At 44.2% G+C, this 26,347-nt stretch overlaps 1 protein-coding gene and 1 long non-coding RNA gene across 3 annotated transcripts; one reads left to right on the forward strand and one right to left on the reverse strand.

Moving 5' to 3' along the window:
• Positions 1-580: 580 nt before the first annotated feature.
• On the reverse strand, positions 581-1,972 carry LOC135057212 (paraneoplastic antigen Ma1 homolog). Its single transcript, XM_063963105.1, has one exon. It carries the CDS (start codon positions 1,970-1,972, stop codon positions 581-583), a length of 1,392 nt encoding a protein of 463 aa, XP_063819175.1.
• Positions 1,973-2,219: 247 nt separating this feature from the next.
• Positions 2,220-16,941, forward strand: LOC135054917 (uncharacterized). 2 transcript variants are annotated; one of them, XR_010243590.1, is made up of 4 exons: positions 2,220-2,267; positions 5,019-5,087; positions 10,087-10,131; positions 13,258-16,941. It is a non-coding gene; the product is annotated as an uncharacterized LOC135054917 (long non-coding RNA). The 2 variants fall into 2 exon arrangements; XR_010243592.1 differs by lacking the exon at positions 13,258-16,941 and adding an exon at positions 12,914-13,000.
• Positions 16,942-26,347: the final 9,406 nt, after the last annotated feature.

A 26,347-nucleotide genomic window follows, 5' to 3' on the forward strand; every position in this document is an offset into this window, starting at 1 on the left:
AACGCCTGTTTCCTGTTTTCTAATTCCTTAATTAAAGATATCTTATCTTCTTCTAACATGTCGCTTTCCTGAAAACAAACATCAAATTCGTTCCCACTTTCCTTAAGATTTATTTCTGGTTGCACCAGCAAGGTATGTCCTACATCCATAAGTCGTCCATCTTTATTCTGGCACCAATTAGATAGTACGTGGTATAGCTGAGTGTTAGTCCCCACAATCACAGGGGGTCCATTTCTTTCTCCCTGAATTTCAGGACATATAAGAGCAATAAAAGGTACTTCTAAAAGCTCTTCATGGGTTTTCTTATCAAATTCAAGAGTTACTTGTACATAACCCAAGTACGGATATCTTTCGACACTTAATCCCCAGATGACTAGCCCACTGAGTGGTTGTATGGGTACATCCGATATATGATCTTTATACCATGCCTCAAAAATTATAGACACTTGGGACCCACTGTCTAACAGTACTTCACAGTTTTCTCCATTAATAGATGCAGGAACTATGGGGGCTGGCCCCAATAGACCCTCTGGCACTGTCCCGTTCCACCAGGAATTCCCCATTGCACAATAGCTGACTTCTAGGGGGACTGTGAGGGGTTCACAGCCCTCCCCGGTTCGTTTCCCTGCCCCGTAGAATTTCCTCTATGTGCATTATAATTTGTTACAGGCGTTCTTGAAGATGATTCATCAGTACTTGCGTTACATTCAAACGCTCTGTGTCCCATTCTACCACATCTAAAACATCCTCTTCCTCTATTATTGTAAGAGTTTCCTCTTCCCATGCCTCGATCAGATGAATTGTTATTACTCCTCTGAGAAGAGTTTCCTGAGTTTCTGCCATTTTGAGAGGCTATAAATTGCTCTATTTTCTTATTTTGCTCTTCTATCATTTTAACTACCTTATCTTCAAAAGGATTTACTTCTATAGAGGGTTGAACGACCTTAACCTTTTTTATTGTTTTTTCTCTCATTTCGATTAATACTTCTTCCTGCTTTATTTCTTTTAACAATTCGTTAAAAGTAGGAGTAGGTTCCCTTGTTCCCGAGCATCTAATTTTCTGGGCCACAGAATCAGTTGTCAGTGCTCCCCTTAATAACTGCTTCATTCTGCTTCTATCTACTTCATCCCGGGTAATTCCACCCTTTTCTACTATCTTGTATAAAAGTTTGTCCAATCTTATTAAGTAGGCACTTAACTTTTCTCCAGGTTCCTGGAACGTATGATGCAACCTAGATGTTAAATCCCCTACATCTTCTAATGTACCATAGGCATAATCTAACGCCTCAAAATATGTCTCAAGAGTAGCCTGCGGATTACTTCGTCTAGCTGCCTGTATTATTCCCATGGCAGGCCCCCTTAAGCTTTCAACCACTCTTTGCCTTTTTATTTGATCAGGGCATTGCCATTCCTCAGCTTGCTGAACAGCAGCTTCCTTCCAGGACTCGTACATTTCTTCACCTAGTGGTACAGGTACTATCCCCGAAAATATTCGTAATCTTCTATAGCTCCCTTCATAGTGCCAGCGTTCTAACTGGGTAACCACTCTATCTACCATTGTCTCAAACTGTGACCCATCTACATTTGCACCATTCCCTTGTGTATTACTATTTGCATTTTCCCTTTCAGGGGTGTCCACAGAAGTGGATATGTGTGCATTACTGGCTTCCTCATCTTTTCTCTTAGGCCAGATAATATACCACCGCCTCCCAATTTCCTCATTTGCCATTATCATCATTGGGATCATACATGGATCTAACTCCTTTTCAGCTTCTATTAATATAGCTATTTCTTCTCTCCATTTATCCACAATCTTAGGTCTTTTAACCCCATATAATTTGTCTATAATTGTTCTAATGACTTCTTCATCTGAAAATTCAGAGAAATTTCCCCCTATTGCTATACATTTTTTAGGATTTTTCTCTTTTTGCATACACCAAGTGTATATATCCTCTTCTGTTAAATTCTCCATTCTTACTGAACTCATATCTCAGCAGTGCCTCCAAATGTAACCCCTCCCCTAATGCTCTAATATGGAATTCTTACTTATCCCGTAAGGGATGGTTAGTTAATGTCTGTGCCTCCACCCAAGCTTAATATTTGGGCTTGCCTGGGTAAGCCTCTCTCTAGTAATAATTGTTAACTGTAAAGCAGTCTATCTCATAAATGTATATATGAGTGCACCTTTTCTCTTAATGTTATACCTGTTCTTCTGATTGCAGTTCCAGGATCTGCGGATGGATTTTCAAGATTCACATTAGCATATGGTAAGTATAACACATGTATTTATTTATCACAAAAAAGTGAAAAGGTGAATGTAGACATTTATCATCAATAAATTACAGTTTTCTATCTCATCCAACTAATTCCCTCACAGAACCTATACAAGTTATTTGCATGCAATACACAAAAATTACCTTAATGTTAGTATGAGAGTGACCCGGGTACTCCTAATAAAGTAGTGCACTACAATGGCCAATAATCTCATAAAATGAAACAGTACTTTAGAATAAATCTTTAACACCAAATCCGTAGCAAAATAATATTCTCCTTTCCTTTGTTAGTCTGTGATGCCAGGTGATGGTCTGAATGCTTAAATGCTACTGTAGCAAATCCTGTCTAGTATGTTGCACTGTATTGCTACTTAAGTTGCTCTTTTGACTATTTAATAAAAGGTGAATTTTCCTCAGTTGTAACCAACATCAGCTTTCCATTACTATTTCTGCTAGTGCAGTATGAATATAGACTGTCTCATAGGTGATATCTTGGTGGGAAAAAACACTAAATGGAATATACAGTAGATTTTAGATCATTTAAATCCTTCAGCCTTTAACTACAAGTCTCTTTGTATTTATATAAAATTTGGCTGGTTCTTGTAGACAATTTTACCCAGCCTCTCTTCAGAGATTATACCCAGCTTAGTTATTTATCACTGGGAGAGCCATAGTCAATTTTGGGCCAGCTAATTTAGTCTGATCCTCTCCTGAGATAACTAAAAGGTATTTTGCTGCTGGTATGCAGTGTAGACAGCAGATTAAATACAACAACACCTCTTCTCCCTGTTGCAACAGTAAGCTTCGCCTTATCTAGACAGCTGACAGTTCCTTCCTATGGCTTCAGGAATATGTATTTTTACCTATGGCCCAATCAGCTTAGGGTGCTGTGAGTTATTGCAGAAACTGGATTGATATGCTATTAGTAGTTTATGGTGTTATTCCAGTGTCCCTGTATATAAATATCTTAAGTCCCGAATTCAGATCCTGCCAACTTCTCTGTATTTCAGGATATAGTTAATGCTTGTAAAAGACTACCTTCCACAGCTATAAACTTAAATGTCTCTTACTATTCTGTTCCAAGAATAATACAGGGTATGCTAGTATAAGTCACTCTGGTCACTTTATATATGTGCTTACTACTTCAATGGATACTAATGTTGCCTAGCACTGGTGTTCCTGTACATAGGTGTGAGAGAGGTGCAGGATTTTACACTCACACGTTTAGTAGAACTGCAGCTGAGCGCTCCCCCGACTCTCCTCCTTCTATTCAATGATGCAGTGGTAGGCAGGGCTGAGGTCCCTCTGTGTGTCACTGGCGCTGACTCGGCTCCACCTTTACCAACCAGAATAGCATCTCTGGTTGCTATGAGCCGCTGTCACTTTGCTGGCGCCGGCTCGCCTCTGGGACCCCTCCGTACTTGCCACCTCCTGGATTACACAGCTTCCGCTGCAGTACGCACCACCACTCCTCCGCTCCGCCGAGCGCCGATGCCTCCTCAGCCCGTCTATGCCGGGATCACACTGCGCCTCTCTGCCTCACGATCCCTGCTGGCACTTCGGGTAGTAGCGGCACAGCGGTGAGTACTCTTGCTAGTACCAGCCACGCTGCCTTTCCGCTCTCTCCAGTCAATCCTGTTCTGGCTACATCACCTGGACTCCGCCAGCCACTGTGACAGCTCTGTCAGCGGCATAGGAGATCCAGGCGTGCGCTCTCACAGGGGAACAGCATTCTGACAAGTGCCGGCGGGGAGCTTAATTTATACTGCTCTGAGCTACGGCTCGTGGCCCCCTTCTTCCCGCCTAAGCCTCGAGCTATACCCCCCCGGTCAGCGGTACTGTAGCGCTCGCGGGCGCTCGCGATCCTCCCAGAACCTTCTGTCACAACTGTTTGTGCCATATACAATGGCTACTGACAGCAACTACTGAACCTATATAATTATTTTCTCCCTGTATTCTTTGCACTATTCTACCATAGGCCACAAGGTTAAACATCCCTGCACTTTTTTCACATTGTCTATACAATTTATACACATTTAATCCTCTCTAATTCCATCTGTATACATATATTTACAATATTATACATACATTACATACCAATACAAGAATAAATATAAATATATACCATACACATAACATTTCATATATCAACAGCCTAATATTCATATTACACTCTCCCCCTGGTGATCCATTTTTTGAATGATTTTAAGCAATCGGATCACCATTTCTAATTTGACTAACTCCAGGTGTGTATGGGTAAGTACCCATAGTAAGGCCACACATCTACCATATTGGGATGTATTATTCTGGGTACAATGCTAGGTTTTCCTAATTCATCATAAGTAAGCATAGATGGGGGTCGGCATACCCTTTTTGATCTATCCCATACCTGCTCCTTCTCTATTTCACTATAAGGATATGAAAACCTATCAGAGTCATCTGATACTCTTGGACTTTCAGCATTACAATAGTCCAGATTTCATTCCCAGGGATAGTTATCATTAGACTTTTGGATATTACCTTCCACATGTTCAAGGGGACCCTCAGTAACATGGTCATCAGTAATTTTGCCAAAATTTAAACATTCATCCTTATAATAATACCCTTGTATCTCTGGTTCATCATCTAGGTCATTTATCATACTCAATTCATTATGTATTGCATCTCTACTTCTTGTTCTTTCATTAGTCGTGCTGGTAGTATCGTTTAGTTCAAGCCCTTCTAACCGAACTTCTTTCCTTATAGGTAATAGATGTTGCCTATGATATGTCAGTATCCTGTTTTCTCCTGACTCAGGCTTGATCTTATATACAGGTAAGTTTGAAAATTTCTCAACAATCACAAAAGGATCTTCCCTCCACCTATTTGAAATTTTAAACTTTCTAGGTGTCCCTAGGTATCTCAGTAAAACTCGATCCCCTGGGACTAACTCATGGTCACGTATTCTCCTGTCATATCTGGTCTTATTTTTTAATCCCAATTTCCTGGCTGCACATTCGGCAATATCATAAGCCTCCTGTAATTCCTCCCGCAATTTCTTTATGTATTTTAAGTGGGAGATAGCAGGTTTGTCACTAGTGGATATCCCCATACATACATCTATGGGAAGCCTGGCTTCACGACCAAACATTAAATAGTAGGGGGAATACCCTGTGGCTTCATTCTGCGTACAATTATATGCATGTACTAAACGGTCAGTATGTCTTTTCCAGTACCTTTTATCAAAGGGATTTAATGTTCCCAACATATCCAATAAGGTTCTGTTGAACCTTTCGGGTTGGGGGTCACCTTGTGGATGATATGGGGTTGTCCTTGATTTGGTTATTCCACAAATTCCACATAGCTCCTTTATCAGTTTACTTTCAAATTCTCTACCTTGGTCAGAGTGAAGTCTGTTTGGAAGACCATAATGGACAAAAAATTTGTTCCATAGAGTGTTTGCTACCGTCGATGCCTTTTGATTGGGTGTTACATATGCCTGGGCATACCTGGTAAAATGATCAGTTATCACTAATATGTGGCATTTCTTTCCTGACTCTACCTCCAATGTCAAAAAATCCATGCATACCAAATCCATAGGTCCACTACTTTTAATATTTACCAAAGGGGCAACTTGCTTAACTACAGTTTTCCGAACTATACAATTCCCACAGTTTCTACAGTAGCTTTCTATTTCCTCCCTCATTCCTGGCCAATAAAATCTATCAGATATTAATTTTATGGTTTTATCGTACCCTAAATGGCCATGGTCATTGTGCAAAGCTTTCATCACTGTATTTCTGTGCTTTTTAGGCAGTACTAACTGTTGCCTTTCACCTCCTTCATGTTTTTTAGATACACGATATAACAACCCATTTGTTAGGAATAATTTGTTTTTCTGTCGTTCTAATAACTTAGCTTCCTTGGTGACTAGTCGGGACTTAGGATTCCAATTCTGTTTCATTTTTTCTATTACATCTCTTATGTCTAGATCTTGATTCTGATCAGTCTGTATCTGTCCTCTCCGGAGTCTTGGCAACCCTTCTAACTCTAAATTACTCAGCCAACAATATGATAATGGGAGAGCTTTAGAAGTGGCTCCCAAAGAACTCAACCTTTCCCCTGGCATCATTTCTCCAATTTGTATTTGATGACATATCCCTTTCACATCTCCCATAGGCACTTCTATCCATTCTTCTTCAACATCACTATTTTCTTGGTTGGGAATCCTGGACAGTGAATCGGCATCAATGTTATTAATTCCAGGTCTGTATTTTAGAGAAAAATTATACAAGGTCAATGCTGCAAGCCATCTGTGTCCAGTAGCATCAAGCTTTGCAGTTGTTTGTATATATGTTAAGGGGTTATTGTCAGTGTGTACCTCAAAAGGTATACCATACAAATAGTCGTGGAATTTTTCTACCACACACCACTTTAAAGCCAAAAATTCCAACTTATGGGTAGGATAGTTCCTTTCACTAATGGATATACCCCGGCTAGCAAAAGATACAGGTTTCAGTTCACCTTGGTATTTTTGATATAATACTCCTCCTATTCCTTCTTGCGAAGCATCTGTATGAAGTACATATGGAAGGGTTGGGTCAGCATATGCTAGGACTGGAGCACTGATCAGTTTTTCTTTTAAAGCTTGGAAAGCCATTTCACATTTATGATCCCATCGATTTCCGAATGGTTCACTCGGCTTATACCAAGGGTTGGATATCATTTTGGTGGTTTTCTTTTTATTATTTGGGGGATATCCTTTAGTTAAGTCAGTGAGAGGCTTTGAAATTTTAGAATAATTTGGGACAAAACGGCGGTAATAACCACAGAAACCTAAAAAAGATCTAAGTTCTTTCAATTTAGTTGGGCAGGGCCAATTTTTTACTGCATCAACTTTGGCAGGATCAGTTGACACCCCTTCTCTGCCTACAATGTGTCCCAAGTATTTCACAGAGGACCTACATAACTGGCATTTATCGATGGATAGTTTCAATCCTCCCTCTATTAATCTATCCAACACTTTTAATAGACGGGAGTTATGTTCGGCTAGGGAATTTCCAAAAACAATAATATCATCTAGATAGACAATAACTTCTCTGTAATTCATGTCCCCTATAACTTTCTCCATAGTCCTTTGAAAAGTAGCAGGAGCTCCCTTTATACCTTGCGGCATCTTTAAGAATTCGAAGAATCCCAATGGGCAGATAAATGCTGTTTTTTCTCTGTCTTCTGGGCACATAGGAATCTGATAAAACCCATTTCTTAGATCAAGTACTGAAAACCACCTGCTCCCTTGTAAGCAATCTAATGCCTCGTCAATCTTAGGAACTGTGTACTGGTCTGGTACAGTTCGAGAATTCAGTGTCCTATAATCTACACACATACGGATCTTTCCATTTTTTTTTTTTGCTATTACAATAGGAGAAGCATATGGGCTACGGGATTCTATAATGATTTGATTCTCCAGTAATCCCTTCAGATGTAACCGAACGTCTTCAAAATCTGCAGGTGCTATCCTACGGGAGCGCTCTCTAAAAGGACTAGTATCATTTAACTTTATGCCATGCTCTACTCCTTTTGCTTCTCCTAAGTCCCATTCTCCTGTTGAGAACGCCTGTTTCCTGTTTTCTAATTCCTTAATTAAAGATATCTTATCTTCTTCTAACATGTCGCTTTCCTGAAAACAAACATCAAATTCGTTCCCACTTTCCTTAAGATTTATTTCTGGTTGCACCAGCAAGGTATGTCCTACATCCATAAGTCGTCCATCTTTATTCTGGCACCAATTAGATAGTACGTGGTATAGCTGAGTGTTAGTCCCCACAATCACAGGGGGTCCATTTCTTTCTCCCTGAATTTCAGGACATATAAGAGCAATAAAAGGTACTTCTAAAAGCTCTTCATGGGTTTTCTTATCAAATTCAAGAGTTACTTGTACATAACCCAAGTACGGATATCTTTCGACACTTAATCCCCAGATGACTAGCCCACTGAGTGGTTGTATGGGTACATCCGATATATGATCTTTATACCATGCCTCAAAAATTATAGACACTTGGGACCCACTGTCTAACAGTACTTCACAGTTTTCTCCATTAATAGATGCAGGAACTATGGGGGCTGGCCCCAATAGACCCTCTGGCACTGTCCCGTTCCACCAGGAATTCCCCATTGCACAATAGCTGACTTCTAGGGGGACTGTGAGGGGTTCACAGCCCTCCCCGGTTCGTTTCCCTGCCCCGTAGAATTTCCTCTATGTGCATTATAATTTGTTACAGGCGTTCTTGAAGATGATTCATCAGTACTTGCGTTACATTCAAACGCTCTGTGTCCCATTCTACCACATCTAAAACATCCTCTTCCTCTATTATTGTAAGAGTTTCCTCTTCCCATGCCTCGATCAGATGAATTGTTATTACTCCTCTGAGAAGAGTTTCCTGAGTTTCTGCCATTTTGAGAGGCTATAAATTGCTCTATTTTCTTATTTTGCTCTTCTATCATTTTAACTACCTTATCTTCAAAAGGATTTACTTCTATAGAGGGTTGAACGACCTTAACCTTTTTTATTGTTTTTTCTCTCATTTCGATTAATACTTCTTCCTGCTTTATTTCTTTTAACAATTCGTTAAAAGTAGGAGTAGGTTCCCTTGTTCCCGAGCATCTAATTTTCTGGGCCACAGAATCAGTTGTCAGTGCTCCCCTTAATAACTGCTTCATTCTGCTTCTATCTACTTCATCCCGGGTAATTCCACCCTTTTCTACTATCTTGTATAAAAGTTTGTCCAATCTTATTAAGTAGGCACTTAACTTTTCTCCAGGTTCCTGGAACGTATGATGCAACCTAGATGTTAAATCCCCTACATCTTCTAATGTACCATAGGCATAATCTAACGCCTCAAAATATGTCTCAAGAGTAGCCTGCGGATTACTTCGTCTAGCTGCCTGTATTATTCCCATGGCAGGCCCCCTTAAGCTTTCAACCACTCTTTGCCTTTTTATTTGATCAGGGCATTGCCATTCCTCAGCTTGCTGAACAGCAGCTTCCTTCCAGGACTCGTACATTTCTTCACCTAGTGGTACAGGTACTATCCCCGAAAATATTCGTAATCTTCTATAGCTCCCTTCATAGTGCCAGCGTTCTAACTGGGTAACCACTCTATCTACCATTGTCTCAAACTGTGACCCATCTACATTTGCACCATTCCCTTGTGTATTACTATTTGCATTTTCCCTTTCAGGGGTGTCCACAGAAGTGGATATGTGTGCATTACTGGCTTCCTCATCTTTTCTCTTAGGCCAGATAATATACCACCGCCTCCCAATTTCCTCATTTGCCATTATCATCATTGGGATCATACATGGATCTAACTCCTTTTCAGCTTCTATTAATATAGCTATTTCTTCTCTCCATTTATCCACAATCTTAGGTCTTTTAACCCCATATAATTTGTCTATAATTGTTCTAATGACTTCTTCATCTGAAAATTCAGAGAAATTTCCCCCTATTGCTATACATTTTTTAGGATTTTTCTCTTTTTGCATACACCAAGTGTATATATCCTCTTCTGTTAAATTCTCCATTCTTACTGAACTCATATCTCAGCAGTGCCTCCAAATGTAACCCCTCCCCTAATGCTCTAATATGGAATTCTTACTTATCCCGTAAGGGATGGTTAGTTAATGTCTGTGCCTCCACCCAAGCTTAATATTTGGGCTTGCCTGGGTAAGCCTCTCTCTAGTAATAATTGTTAACTGTAAAGCAGTCTATCTCATAAATGTATATATGAGTGCACCTTTTCTCTTAATGTTATACCTGTTCTTCTGATTGCAGTTCCAGGATCTGCGGATGGATTTTCAAGATTCACATTAGCATATGGTAAGTATAACACATGTATTTATTTATCACAAAAAAGTGAAAAGGTGAATGTAGACATTTATCATCAATAAATTACAGTTTTCTATCTCATCCAACTAATTCCCTCACAGAACCTATACAAGTTATTTGCATGCAATACACAAAAATTACCTTAATGTTAGTATGAGAGTGACCCGGGTACTCCTAATAAAGTAGTGCACTACAATGGCCAATAATCTCATAAAATGAAACAGTACTTTAGAATAAATCTTTAACACCAAATCCGTAGCAAAATAATATTCTCCTTTCCTTTGTTAGTCTGTGATGCCAGGTGATGGTCTGAATGCTTAAATGCTACTGTAGCAAATCCTGTCTAGTATGTTGCACTGTATTGCTACTTAAGTTGCTCTTTTGACTATTTAATAAAAGGTGAATTTTCCTCAGTTGTAACCAACATCAGCTTTCCATTACTATTTCTGCTAGTGCAGTATGAATATAGACTGTCTCATAGGTGATATCTTGGTGGGAAAAAACACTAAATGGAATATACAGTAGATTTTAGATCATTTAAATCCTTCAGCCTTTAACTACAAGTCTCTTTGTATTTATATAAAATTTGGCTGGTTCTTGTAGACAATTTTACCCAGCCTCTCTTCAGAGATTATACCCAGCTTAGTTATTTATCACTGGGAGAGCCATAGTCAATTTTGGGCCAGCTAATTTAGTCTGATCCTCTCCTGAGATAACTAAAAGGTATTTTGCTGCTGGTATGCAGTGTAGACAGCAGATTAAATACAACAACACCTCTTCTCCCTGTTGCAACAGTAAGCTTCGCCTTATCTAGACAGCTGACAGTTCCTTCCTATGGCTTCAGGAATATGTATTTTTACCTATGGCCCAATCAGCTTAGGGTGCTGTGAGTTATTGCAGAAACTGGATTGATATGCTATTAGTAGTTTATGGTGTTATTCCAGTGTCCCTGTATATAAATATCTTAAGTCCCGAATTCAGATCCTGCCAACTTCTCTGTATTTCAGGATATAGTTAATGCTTGTAAAAGACTACCTTCCACAGCTATAAACTTAAATGTCTCTTACTATTCTGTTCCAAGAATAATACAGGGTATGCTAGTATAAGTCACTCTGGTCACTTTATATATGTGCTTACTACTTCAATGGATACTAATGTTGCCTAGCACTGGTGTTCCTGTACATAGGTGTGAGAGAGGTGCAGGATTTTACACTCACACGTTTAGTAGAACTGCAGCTGAGCGCTCCCCCGACTCTCCTCCTTCTATTCAATGATGCAGTGGTAGGCAGGGCTGAGGTCCCTCTGTGTGTCACTGGCGCTGACTCGGCTCCACCTTTACCAACCAGAATAGCATCTCTGGTTGCTATGAGCCGCTGTCACTTTGCTGGCGCCGGCTCGCCTCTGGGACCCCTCCGTACTTGCCACCTCCTGGATTACACAGCTTCCGCTGCAGTACGCACCACCACTCCTCCGCTCCGCCGAGCGCCGATGCCTCCTCAGCCCGTCTATGCCGGGATCACACTGCGCCTCTCTGCCTCACGATCCCTGCTGGCACTTCGGGTAGTAGCGGCACAGCGGTGAGTACTCTTGCTAGTACCAGCCACGCTGCCTTTCCGCTCTCTCCAGTCAATCCTGTTCTGGCTACATCACCTGGACTCCGCCAGCCACTGTGACAGCTCTGTCAGCGGCATAGGAGATCCAGGCGTGCGCTCTCACAGGGGAACAGCATTCTGACAAGTGCCGGCGGGGAGCTTAATTTATACTGCTCTGAGCTACGGCTCGTGGCCCCCTTCTTCCCGCCTAAGCCTCGAGCTATACCCCCCCGGTCAGCGGTACTGTAGCGCTCGCGGGCGCTCGCGATCCTCCCAGAACCTTCTGTCACAACTGTTTGTGCCATATACAATGGCTACTGACAGCAACTACTGAACCTATATAATTATTTTCTCCCTGTATTCTTTGCACTATTCTACCATAGGCCACAAGGTTAAACATCCCTGCACTTTTTTCACATTGTCTATACAATTTATACACATTTAATCCTCTCTAATTCCATCTGTATACATATATTTACAATATTATACATACATTACATACCAATACAAGAATAAATATAAATATATACCATACACATAACATTTCATATATCAACAGCCTAATATTCATATTACATATACAGGGATAGAAGACATTAAAACAAATGTGAATCATAGAGAAGTAGCTGTGTCCGTATTAATGGACGGCTTAAAAGACACACTAAGAATCAGGGTACAAACCTCTCTACCTCACTGGAGAGGTATCTCGGTGGCTGCATTAAGAGAGTCCGCTATCGAGCATGACCGTAATATCCAAAGAATCAGGGAAGCACAGGGAGAGCGGTTGATGGTGATGAGCATCCAAGCACTAAAGGAGGCATCAAATCGACCGAAACCTCAGGCCACTGGCACATGGAGGAAGCCAAGGGTTTGTTATCTTTGTAAAAGAGAAGGGCATTATGCCAGTAACTGCAACAGCCCACATAAAGTCAGACCCCCTAGACAAGAACACGAGCAGAGTTACGACACTCGGAAGTATAATCAAGTATCACACATGTCAAATTTTGGTCCACACATATAATTTATGATTAGGAAAGTTAATCATTAACCTTGATAAAGCCTGAGGTAACAGTTAACAAATTGGGAGGTCGTTCCTTGAAGACACAGGAATGACCGGGTAAAAATTGTAATGTATCTGTAAAATGTTTCTTTTTCCCCATCTCTGACGTTCACCACAACAGCTCCAACATCACCTGACTACCTGACCTTTTCAGAAGTCTACCAAACCCCAGTATGACCTACCAGCATCGATGTATCCTGGCCAGATACAAAGGGTGAGTATGGAAATACTGGTGGGAGAGACTATGCAAAGATACCATTGGACATGTAGATGTGACAGCCTGATGGTGAACGGAAGATCTGACAATGTTTCGTTGTTTATTGTTGGTTTATGCAACATATATATATATGAATTGTTCTCTCTCTCTTTTTTTTTTTTTCTTCTTTCTCATGTTCTCATGCTTTAAAGATGGTATGTCACACATCAGTTAGACAAATGGTAATGCAAGATTTTTGCTCCTTACAGAGAGATCGCTGATTTGGAAGGAATATTGTATCACCGGAGTGTTCGTTTGGAAGACTGAGAGACAGCACCTTTGAGATGACAATAAAACAAGAAGAACAACAAGACTAGAGAACTAATTATCGTAACAAGTTTCTCTCCCCCCTCAAACTGTTTTTTTGTACCCCCATTACAAATTTCTCTTTCTCCTCCTGTAAGATGGACTCGCCCCAAGAGACTGTGATCCGGATTTTCCTGTTGACCATGATGTTGACCAGAGCAGTCTGTTTCGGTGAGAGTACCAGTGAGGTCGAGAAAGGATCCAGAATGGATTTCTGATGACAGAGACGGAGGCGTAAATTTCCAATAGAAACACAATCACCGAGCAAAGGCGAGTACCGGAAAACGATCTAGCAGCCATGTTATTTGTAGACATTGTGAAGGATTGTTAGCTGAAGAGAACTGCATCTGTAGGCATTGTGACAATATAGTTGAGGATGGGTGCATAAAGAAATGTCAGTCCAGTTTTAATGTCCACATGGAACGGCATCCATTGAGTGACTATCACTCCTTAGTGGGTAAAGTGTTAAATCAGACAGACTGTTGGGTATGCTCTCAAGTACCTCAAGGCCATAGCAAATCAGCACTAGTACCATTCCCTTTAACGGTAGGAGAGGTACTTGAGCTAAGTGGTGGGAGGCCGGTGGACAAGAGGTTTAATATCTCTAGTCCTCCTAGTTTGAAGCTCCACCAATATTATGTGGATAGGTCCTTAGTGTGCTTTAACATTTCCAATCCCCGAAAGCCGGGAAATTGGGAAGTGTCATGGAGTAATCAAACCATGACATTCTTACATAGAGCCGACAGATTGCCCATAGACACAGAACTTATACGCCAGATAGCCGACCATAGGAAATTCTTTCGGTATAGGTACACCTTAGGAAGTAGGATCATGCAAGTTGGAGAAGTATCACCAGGATACTGTGCACAGATCGTACAAACTGATACGTGTACTAAACAGATGGAAGAATTAGGGCTAGGAGAGTTCACATGGAAAATTTGTAATATGGTTATGTCATACTCAGTCCCATATGTTCTCCCCGATGATGCATATTTCATATGCGGGAGGAAGGCGTATAAGTGGCTTGCCCCAAACTCAGAAGGGTTATGTTATATTGGAAAAGTACTGCCTGAGGTAATGACTGTATCCCACACTAAAATGAAAGATATTCACCGTGGTGCCCAAGCTCCTTACACTCACACTCATTACGAGCACATCGTTAAACGGCACTTGATAGAAAGAACAGAGCATTCAGCCTCTGACCTGATCCATGAATCCACCGGGATTCAATTCCTACTCGCGTTAGATATCACTCGTACCGCTAGAGGAGTGATAAATTATAAATATATATCTGCGCTTGCAAATTTATTAGACAATATCACCGAAATGTATGACGACACATTCAGGTACACTGGGAAAGAGTTACAAGCCTACAAAACGGAACTGGTTCAGCATAGGATGATTCTCAATTACCTCACAGCTGTGACAGGCGGGTATTGTGTAACCCTGGCAACTCAATATGGAATCAAGTGCTGCACGTATATTACAAACAGCACGGAGGACCCAGCCGAGGTCATAGACCAAAAGATGGATGACATTTTACAATTAAAATGGGAGTTCCGAAGGAAACACAATCTCACCCTGGCTGCTGTGGGTAATGAGCTGACCAGTTGGGTGTCATGGTTGAACCTACGAAATTGGTTCTCTGGTTTAGGAGAATGGGCCCAAGGTATTATCATGGATGTAGGGAAATTTCTTTTGTGTATTCTGGGTGTCATCATATTGGTCGGTCTGATATTTAGATGCGTTCGGGTTTTAACGAAGTGTAAACGTAGTGCCCGAGTGATGAGTTTAAGAAGCGAGGACACTGTATTAACAACGATTAATTTGATGTATGACCCAACAATAGAGACAATGTTGTGATGAAAATGTGATTCCACGGTCCGTTTCTTTCACCCGTTTCTCCTTTGTTTTCCTCCAAGGTACAAAGACACCCGCTTGGAAGAAGAATTTGACAACCTTTTACACAGACCATTGATGGACAATGCCATAGACCCCCATTTTCCCTAGTGACTCTAAAATTTTACGATAGCCCAACACTTCAAAGATTGTAAGTCTATGGACATTGAGAAAGCTTTTTGCTCAAGCAATTATAGCAAAAGCATCGGGAGACTACAGTCAACATGTACATCGAGACAAGACACAAGACAAGACCTCAATCAACAAATGTATATTAAACTCACATAGTTTATGACTGCATTTACCATAATTGCTTCTTATCTTCATTTCTACAACCTTCAGGTAATGACACACATAGTCGATAGGGAATATAGGCACAGATATCAGCACTCACATATCCCCCATTCATGTATCATCAACTAAAATGTGCTCCCCCATTTTGTTGCAACCAAAAGCCGAAAAGAGCTCGGTAAAGTTTGACAGCCCATCCACAGACCCGTACCACGGGATAAGAAGGAATTCAAATGTATACTTCGCAATACCTCAAAGCTTGATTTAAAACATGTACGGCACGATGATACATGACCCCTCAAACATGGACTCATACATACATGCTTCTACTATCTCACTAGGTCATACCTTTTTCCCACCTTCTTCTGTTCTCCCTTACCCAATCATAGAAATGTATTTTTACATGACATATATTTTTCTCTTTTTGAATTGTTTTTAGGAAATGGCAGTTATTGGTGACTGCCAAAGGGTGGACTGTCAAAGTCAGAAAATATCACGCTGCACGTTGCCATATATGCACCTCATGCACGTGCCTGCTGCACGTGCACATTCTCTCCCGTGCGTGCGGATACACGCAGCCGCGTGATGGCGCCTCGGCCATGCGCTCGAGCGCGTGGTATGTGCATTTACGGTAGACTTTGTGTGCGTCTAGCGGGCGACTCAATCGTTTAATAATAGAACCAAATAGCTCGTTTTATAGATAATGTTCCCCTTAATGATAACTGTAAGTTTGGTTAATGTGACTTGTTCACGGACTTGGGAATCCCTCTTTACGTGGTACAAAGGGTCTGATTAAGGTTGAACAGCTGTGTCTGGTACCTAACTGAAGAGTATTTTAATAGCAATAATCCGGTGTTGGTTAGGTAAAGATTAAACGCTCCTGCGTGTAGTTATGGCCATTAGTAGTTTCTGGACATATTTTATATTTGCAGTTCATTATCCATGCGGCGGGAATCCGGAGATTCCCACCCACCTGAGCTGTTTAAAATAGTCACAGCCCACCTGTTCAAACTAACCTATGACCTTTTGATATGATGCGAGGAGACATTCCTGTGTCCAATGAACAATGAGATTGTAGGTCCCTTTGTAGTATACTGTACCCAGTGTATATAAGATCAGCCAGCCTGAACAGCTCTCCCACTCTCTCCACAAACGGTTTTCATATTGACAAACTCGGGGCTGGTACCAGGCTGCGCTGCGATCGTTCCCAGTGTGTGTGTAAGTAATTCTCTGTAATCATCTCGCTCTTTGTTTGTATTGGCCACATTCTCTCTCTCTCTCTGTTTAGTTTAAGATTGTAACGTTATTGTATATTTATGTCTAGATATTCTGTTAGAATTATATGTTAGTATGTAGTGTATGACTTGTAACTGTTTTACCCCTTTTCGATATAACTAAAAGCTTGTTAGTAAAGGTGTTGGATCCTTAGCACGGTATTGTGTGTTCATTACATTGCAGAGAGTAATATGAGCGTCTCGATCGCTCAAACAGCTTTGGTGTTAACAAGGTTAAGCAGCGTTATATCGCTACAGTGTTTCAGTACAAGGTTTACAGTATAAGAATATCCTTTCTGTGTGTTACATTCAAGGTTTACTGATTGTCATCTTGTGAGCGTCAGCGCCGCTCGTGATCTCCTCGTGGTCTCGAGCGTCCGCTACGCTGATAGCGTAGCATTACGGTTGTCGCTCGCCTATAGCGTGCTCGACACCACGCATTAAGCTGTGAGCGAGCGTGCCGCATGTGCGTCTCGATCACGGCCTAGCGTATGCTACGCTAAATACGTACCCTTACGGTACCCCATACGCCAATTGCGTACTGTGTCTCTTACCCATTATTGTGAAGGTTATAAGGTAATCATAATCAGCATTATCAGCATCCAAGGTCTTCTTAAAATAAAAAAACAAACACTGCAGAGTGCAGACCCAGCAGGCATAGTAGTGATGAGTTCAGTCACTATTTCACAAATGTCCGGTAACCAGGACCATCTCTCATTGAAACAATGGGCAGAGCGTTGATTGGAGAGAGGCAAGCCCCTGACTTTCTCAGCCAATAAGCACTTCCCCTACTCACTTCAATGGTGAGAACCGCTAGGATGACCGCTGATAACCTAGTAGTTGTAGTGAATGAGTGAAGCGCTTATTGTCTGAGAGAGCTGGTGGCTCACCTCTCTCAGCCAATCATCGCTCTGCCCAGGTCACTACTATGTCCGCAGTGTTCGTTTTTTGTTTTTATTTTTAAAAGGACCATGAATGCCTACATAGAAGAGGTCATGACACAAGGGGTAGGTGCAGGGACGTAACTAGAAGTTTGTGGTCCCCATAGCAAAATTTTGAAAGGGCCCACCCTGCCGTTGTCACTGCAATGTCCCTTAGGGGAGCAGAAGAGACAGACAAAAAGGGTGGAAGGGGGAGAGAGAGAAAGAGAGGAGCAAAAAGAGAGAGAGAGAGAGGTGGGGGTGGGGGGGTTCAGGGAAAGGGAAGTCAGAAATAGAGAAAGGGATGAGAGGGGAGACAGAGAGAGGGCATCAGTAAGAGAGAGGGTGTCGGAGAGAGCAAAAAGTGTGTCAGAAAGAGAGAAGGGAGAGGAGCAAGAAAGGTAGGGGAGCGAGAAGGAGTCAGAGATAGAGAGTCTCAGGGAAAGGGTGTAGGGGAGTGATAGAGAGGGAGAAAGAGAGAGGGTGTCAGGGAGAAAGAGAGTCAGAGAGAGAGTATGTCGGAGAGAGATAGAGAGAGAGTTTCAGGGAGAGAGAGAGAGACAGTGTCATGGGGAGAGAGAGTGTGTCAGGGAGAGAGAGTGCCAAGGAGAGAGGAAGAGAGACAGTGGGGGTGATTCAGATCTTAATCGCTGGGCTGCTAACTTTGCTGTCCTGCGTTCAGATAGTCGCCACCCCAGGGGGAGTGTATATTCACAGTGCAAGTATGCGATCGCATGTGTACGCCGAGCTGCAAAAATCCACTGTGTGCAGTCTCTGCGCAGCCCAGGACTTACTCCTACAGTGCAATCACAACAGGCTGATCGGGGCCGGAGCTGACGTCAGACACCCTCCCTGAAGTGGCCTCTTCCTGTCAGTCAGCATGCGAATACCCGTGCAAATGAACTTTTTGCACCATCCTCAGGGCCTGATTAAGTGTTCTAGCCACCCTAGGCTAATACAGAAGTTCCGCCCCTCCCCCCCCAATCAATTTTTTTGCTCACATTCAGCTGTAAATGTGTATCAGGCTTGAGCCTCACCTCCATTCATATTGCGCTGATATTCCTCAGAAGTCCCAGTCCCAGCTCACTATAACAGCGAAGAGCCGGCTGTTGTTCTTCCGGCGGGCCAGGCACACCTTCCCGAAGGCACCGCGGGTGATCGGCTTCACTTCATGCTGAAGTCCTCGATGGACGGCGGCTGTGGGACCTGGAACTTGAACTTCTCGCACAGGGAAGAGTCCCGCCTGTCTGGCTCCCCCAGACCCATGCTGCAGGCGCAGTGACCGGACCACGGCGATGGCAGCGGCCTTGATGTCACTGTCCCCTGTACAGCAGCAACAATAACAAGACGGTGCAGACAGAGAGGAGTCCCGACAGCGCGTCTCCTTTTCAAATGGGGGGCCACGCCTCCACGTAACGTCACCCGGACTCCAGTCCCCACCAATAGTCTGCCTTCTTTGTGGCAGGGATGACAGCTAGGACCGGTTACAGCGGGCTGAACCTTAGCCACGCCCACTAGACAGTACTGCTCCATAGCCACTTCCACAGCCCAGCTAATGCCGTATTGTTTACTGGTGTTTAACTTCAGCTGCACCAGGAAGCGCTCCCATGCTGGCGCTGCGCCCCCCGCAGGACCCAGCACTGCAGGCTACAGCCTAATCAGCCTATTGGATAATCAGGCCCTGACCATCCTGTCGATGACTGGTGATGCCCATTGTTGTTGTCCAATGCGCATGCGCATTGCGGTGCATACGCATGCGTAGTTATAACCTGATTGCCCGCTGTGCGAAAACACACAGCAGCAATCAGGTCTGAATCAGGCCCAATGTCAGAGAGAGAGAGAGAAAGAGAGAGATAGTGTCAGGGAGAGGAAGAGACAGTGTCAAAGAGATAGAGAGAGACATGTCGGGGAGAGAGACACAGTGTCAGGGAGAGAGAGATGGAGAAAGACAGTGTCAGGGAGAGAGATAGTATCAGGGAGAGAGAATCAGTGTCCGAAAGAGAGAATGTCAGGTAGAGAGAGAGTGTCAGGGAGGGAGAGAGACAGTGTCAGAGAGAAAGTGTCAGAGAAAGAGACAGACATTGTCAGTGATAAAGGTGGTCATTCCGAGTTGATCGCTAACTGCATTTGTTCGCAGCGCAGCGATCTTGCTAAAAAACGTCAGTTCTGCATATGCGGTGCAATGCGCACGCGCGACGTACGGGCACAACGAACGATATAGCTTTGCACAGGGTCTAGCTATGCATTTCAGTCGCACTGGTTGCCGCAGAGTGATTGACATGAAGTGGGCGTTTCTGGGTGGCAACTGACCGTTTTCAGGGAGTGTTCGGAAAAATGCAGGCGTGCCAGGGAAAACGCAGGCGTGGCCGGGCGAATGCTGGGCGGGTGTGTGACGTCAAATCCGGAACTGAATAGTCTGAAGTGATTGCAAGCGCTGAGTAGGTATTGAGCTATTCTGAAACTACACAAAAAATTTTTTTCAGGCGCTCTGCGATAAAAACGTTCGCACTTCTGCTAAGATACACTCCCAGTGAGCGGCGGCATAGCGTTTGCATGGCTGCTAAAAACTGCCAGCGAGCGATCAACTCGGAATGACCCCCAAAGAGCGAGAGAGATACAGTGTGAGGAAGAGAGTAAGGGACAGAGAGAGAGAGAGTGTCGTCAGGGAGAGAGAGAGAGAGAGAGGGAGGGGCAGTGAGCACTACCTGACTCCAGCAGAGGTCTCTGATGGGGGCAGGCACTTTGCGGCATTAGGCTCCGCCCCCCTCTCCTGCCGCCGCACCTGGGGGGAACGGGGCTTTATGAGATCAGTACATCGGTGGGTGTATAGGAGCTACGGACCTTGGGTGCAGGGGGTACAGCGGGCCCTCGAAGCAGCTCGGGACCCATAGGAGCTGCACCCTTGGTAGTTACGTCACTAGGTAGGTGATTGTGGATTCTACTGGACAGGTGGACCAAGCGGTACCAGGGACAAGGTGAGTACATGTGAGGGGTATTGCTGTCTAAGTCAACTAGGAAAAAGTCGACAGTTTCTATGTCGACAGGCACATGGTCGCCACCTGAAAAAGGTTGACATGACAAAAAGATCAACATCGAAAAGGTCGACATGAGTTTTTTTACATTTTTTGGGGAGTAATTCACTCTAAAGTGACCGAGAACTAGTGCATGACGTCCCATCGCATGGCTCACTACGATCGCCATGCTTCAGGCAAGGCAGGTTACTATTCCAAATCGTAGTCCACTTAGATGCTAAAGTATGAAAAGGGCAAAAAAATGTTTTGCTTTGTCATGTCGACCTTTTCCTGTGTCGACCATTGACATGTCGACCTTTTGTCAAATTCGACCTTTTGACCATGTTGACCTAATGGCTGTCAACCATTTGTGGTCAACGTACTGACTGTCGACCTTACCCGTGTTGACCTAGCATCCAGATACCAAGTATGAGTGCATGTATGTATTAAACTTTTACTGTCACTGTGTGTGTGTCTTGTATTTTTTTTATATTTCGTTTACAGGAGGACTACAGATACTAGCGGGCCCCTGAATGCCGTGCATGCTGACACTTGTAGTTCACCACATGTTAGCATGGGGAAGGCTTGCTGGGACCTGTAGTCCACCTGTAAAAGATAATATTTTTCTATTTTTTATACTTGATTGCTATCAACTCAGCACCCACCGCACAAGGGTGCCGGGGATAGGCCTGGGCTTCAGACCAGGACTTGGGTGTCCTGGAGAGGGGGGGGGGGTGACCCTTTATTGGAGGAGTCCCCTCTTCCCCAAGAATCCCTGGCCTGTGGTGACCAATTAGGGGGGGATTGATGCTTGGTCCACCAGATCCCGTCAAGTGTGTCCCATGGCTGTGGCATTACCCGCCTGCCTGTGGAGCCGCATGCCATTCTAAAAATACAAGTGACCCCTACTCATTTTGTTCCCGGTATTTCTCTTACATCCTAGAAGATACTGGGGTCCATTTAGTACCATGGGTATAGACGGGTCCGCTAGGAGCCATGGGCACTTTAAGAGTTTAATAGTGTGGGCTGGCTCCTCCCTCTATACCCCTCCTACCAGACTCAGTTTAGAAAATGTGCCCGGAGGAGCCGGTCACGCTGAAGGAAGCTCCTGAAGAGTTTACTGCATTTATTTTCTATGTTTGTTATTTCCAGGCAGGGTTAGTTGGCAGTGGCACCAGCCTGTCTGCTTAGTGGGACTTAGGGGAGGGAACGGCCCAACCTCTTGAAGGGTTAATGGTCCCGTTCCCCGCTGACAGAACATTGAGCTCCTGAGCGAACTATTCGCAAACCCCACCACGGCGAGCGTACATTCCCGCAGCACGCCGTCACCCCTAACAGAGCCAGAAGAATGAAGAGTGATGAGTACTGAGCCGGCGTCGCAGTTAGCGGGGCACCGGCCATTATGGCGGCACGAGGGTATGGAGAAGCACGGCTTCTAAACGGGGCAGAATGCGTCTCCAGACACAGTACACAACTGCGTCTCAGTACACTGTACACAGTACCCAAACTGGCAAACACAGCCTTAAAACAGTTCTGCTTCATTTTAAGCACAAAAATTACCTCAGCCAGTATAAAAAAAGCAGGAAAACCATGCGCCAATGAAGAGGCGGGGCTTCACTATGAGAGTATCCAGCAGCTCACCAGCGCCATTTTCCCTCTGCAGTGACACAGACGCTGACTGACAGGGACGCGCAGCTCCTCTGGCGTGACTCCAAATTACCTCAGCAATACCAGGGGTTCATAGCAAGGGGGGAGCGACTATCAGGGTACTTAGTCTGCGACCCGGCTAAGATTGGCATTAGCGGTAAGGGCTGGCTCCAAACAACTCTGTGTCTCCCTGAAGGGCACTTTGTGGGTTACTTGTGCTTAACCTTTTCGTGTGTGTGTGTGTGTGCTGTCACATTTACATTATGGCCCTCATTACGAGTTGTTCGCTCGCAAGCTGCTTTTAGCAGCTTTGCACACGCTAAGCCGCCGCCTACTGGGAGTGAATCTTAGCATAGTAAAATTGCGAACGAAAGATTAGCAGAATTGCGAATAGACACTTCTTAGCAGTTTCTGAGTAGCTCCACACTTACTCGGCAACTGCGATCAGTTCAGTCAGTTTCGTTCCTGGTATGACGTCACAAACACTCCCAGCGTTCGCCCAGACACTCCCCCGTTTCTTCAGACACTCCCGCGTTTTTTCCAGAAACGGCAGCGTTTTTTCACACACACCCATAAAACGGCCAGTTTCCACCCAGAAACACCCACTTCCTGTCAATCACATTACGATCACCAGAACGAAGAAAAAACCTCGTAATGCCGTGAGTAAAATTCTTAACTGCATAGCAAATTTACTTGGCGCAGTCGCAGTGCGAACATTGCGCATGCGCAATTAGCGGAAAATCGCTGCGATGCGAAGAAAATTACAGAGCGAACAACTCGGAATGAGGGCCCATGTCAGGCAAACACTGTGTTTCTTGTACAGCGGAGTGTTGCTCTTCACTGGGTACTCAGGGTTCACAGAATAGCGGGGCTGAACCGAAGTGGGTTAATTCTCTTAAAGGAATGATCTCAACTCTTTGTACAAAATTGTCCCACAATGAGAAAGAGACGCAACACTTAAAACAGACTGTGGATGAGTTTATGAACAAAGACTCAGTCCCCAAAACAGTGTCTCAGTCCCCTCCCATTTGTCCGCAAAAGTGATCTCTGGCCCATATCCTTCAGTCTGACGCTGACAGGTCAGACATAGAGGAGGGGGAGGTGGACTCGGGGGGGTGGGAGGGGATGCAGCTCTGTCACAGGGAATAGAGGCTCTTATAGAGGCTATCAGAGATGTTCTGCATATTCCTGATAAAGTATCAGAGGAGTGTCAGGAATCTTATTTTAATGTACAAAATAAGTCCTCAGTTACTTTTCCTGTGTCAAAGGAATTGAATACCCTTTTTGAAGAACCATGGATAAATCCTGATATGAAGTTTCAGATCCCTAAAAGGTTGCTCTCATCTTTTCCTTTTCCTCTGGAGGATAGGAAAAAATGGGAAAATCCCCCGATAGTGGACGCATCAGTCTCTAGGCTGTCACATAAAACTGTATTGCCTGTTCCTGGTGCAGCCTCCCTGAAAGACACAGCCGATCGTAATATTGAGACTACACTCAAATCATTGTACACAGCTGTTGGGGTGGCCCGAAGACCCAGTATTGCATGTGTATGGATCACTAAAGCCATTGCTAAATGGTCAGGTAACCTAATTGAGGGGTTAGATTCCTTATCTAGGGGGGATGTTGTCTTACTCCTGCAGCATATACAGGACTCTATGAACTTTATGGTGGAAGCCATAAAGGAAATAGGTATGCTTAACGCACGCACCACCACTATGGCAGTGTCAGCATGCAGGGGCTTGTGGCTACGCCAGTGGACTGCTTACGCGGACTCCAGGAAAGGCGTGGAAGGCTTACCATTCACAATAAAGGCCTTGTTTGAAGACGAATTAGACAAATGGATCTCCACAGCTACTGCAAGTAAGTCTACGTATCTTCCTTCCGCAGCCCCCCCTTCCAAGAAGACTTATTCAGCTTCTAAGTTACAGTCCTTTCGGACGACCAAGTTCAAGGGCAAATCCAGAGGTGCTTCTACGTCCTCCAGCGGCGCAAGAGGTAAACCATGCAAACCAGCAACAGCAGGTGCTCAGGAACAGAGCTCAGGCTCTGCTTCCTCAAAGACTTCAGCATGACGGTGGACCGCAATGCCTGGAAGGCTGTCAGGTGGGAGCCCAACTACAATTCTTCAGTCAGATCTTATTTCCCAGGGCTACAGACTGGAGTTCCAAAAGCTCCCACCTCACAGATTCTTCAAATCAGGCTTGCCAGTTTCACAAGAGGCAAGTATAACTTTACAGCATGCCATCCAAAAACTGGTACAGACTCAGGTCATTGTTCCAGTTCCACCTCCTCTACTAAACAAGGGGTACTATTCCAACTTGTCCGTAGTAGTGTTCTTTCCATTGGAAAAGGCATTGGTAATCCAGTCAATGGTTCGGGATGTCCTGAAGCCAACCCGGGTGTCGGTTCACCTGTGCATTCACCATCTGGGAAAAATGGTGGCCTCTTACGAGGCACTTCAACACGGAAGGTTTCACGCAAGACCCTTCCAGCTCGATCTGTTGGACAAATGGTCCGGATCGCATCATCACATGCACCAGAGGATCCGTCTGTCGCCAAAGGCCAGGATCTCCCTTCTGTGGTGGCTACAGTCTTCTCACCTCGTCGCAGGATGGAGATTTGGAATTCAGAACTGGATTCTGTTAACCACAGACGGAAGCCTCAGAGGTTGGGGAGCAGTCACTCAGGGGGTGCAGTTTCACGGAAGATGGTCAAGTCAGGAAGTCATCCTTCCAATCAACATTCTGGAACTCACGGCTATATACAACGACTTTCTACAGGCCTCACATCTACTTCAAAATCGGGCAATTCAGGTCCAGTCGGACAATGTGACGGCAGTAACTTACATAAACCGACAGGGTGGAATGAAAAGCAGAGCAGCTATGTCAGAGGTGTCACGAATTTTCCTCTGGGCAGAAAAAAACGCTGTGGCGTTGTCAGCGGTCTTCATTCCGGGAGCAGACAACTGGGAAGCAGACTTCCTCAGCAGACACAACCTGCACCCGGGTGTGTGGGGGCTTCACCCAGAAGTGTTCAGGTGCTTGACAAGTCGATGGGGATATCCACAGATCGACATGATGGTCTCTCGTCTCAACAAGAAACTCAGGCGGTATTGTTCTAGGTCGAGAGACCCACAGGCGGTGGCGATAGATGCCCTGACGACTCCATGGGTCTATCAGATGGTGTACGTGTTTCCTCCACTTCCTCTGATCCCAAGAATTCTAAAACGAATGAAAAGGGAAAAGGTTCAAGCAGTACTCATTGCTCCGGACTAGCCAAGAAGGGCCTGGTCTACTGACCTTCTCGAGATGCTACTTGAAGATCCGTGGCCTCTACCTCTTCGCGAGAATCTTCTGCAACAGGGCCCGTTCGCCTATCAGGACTTACCGCTGCTACGTTTGACGGCATGTAAGTTGAACGGCTGATTCTAGCCAGGAGAGGGATCCCTAACAAGGTTATCCCGACTATGATCCAAGCCAGGAATGGGTAACGTCTAAGCATTACCATCGTATCTGGAAGAAAAACGTCTCTTGGTGTGAGAACAGAAATTATTCTTCGGTGGAATTTCATCTGGGACCTTTCCTGCTTTTTCTGCAGGCAGGCGTGGATGTAGGCCTGCGTCTGGGCTCCATAAAAGTCCAGATTTCGGCCTTGTCCATTTTGTTTCAGAAACAATTGGCTTCTCTCCCTGAGGTCCAGACGTTCTTGAAAGGTGTTCTGCATATCCAACCTCCCTTTGTGCCTCCCATGGTACCTTGGGATCGCAATGTGGTGCTGCAGTTCCTCCAATCGGACTGTTTTGAACCGTTACAGGGGATGGATGTAAGATATCTTATGTGGAAGACCGTCACACTGTTGACCTTGGCTTCAGCAAGACGTGTGTCGGAGCTGGGGGCTTTGTCTCACAAAAGTCCCTATTTAATTTTCTATGAGGACAGAGCTGAACTCAGA

Source organism: Pseudophryne corroboree, chromosome 3, assembly GCF_028390025.1.
Source record: "Pseudophryne corroboree isolate aPseCor3 chromosome 3, aPseCor3.hap2, whole genome shotgun sequence".
In the NCBI taxonomy this organism is placed as follows: domain Eukaryota; kingdom Metazoa; phylum Chordata; class Amphibia; order Anura; family Myobatrachidae; genus Pseudophryne; species Pseudophryne corroboree.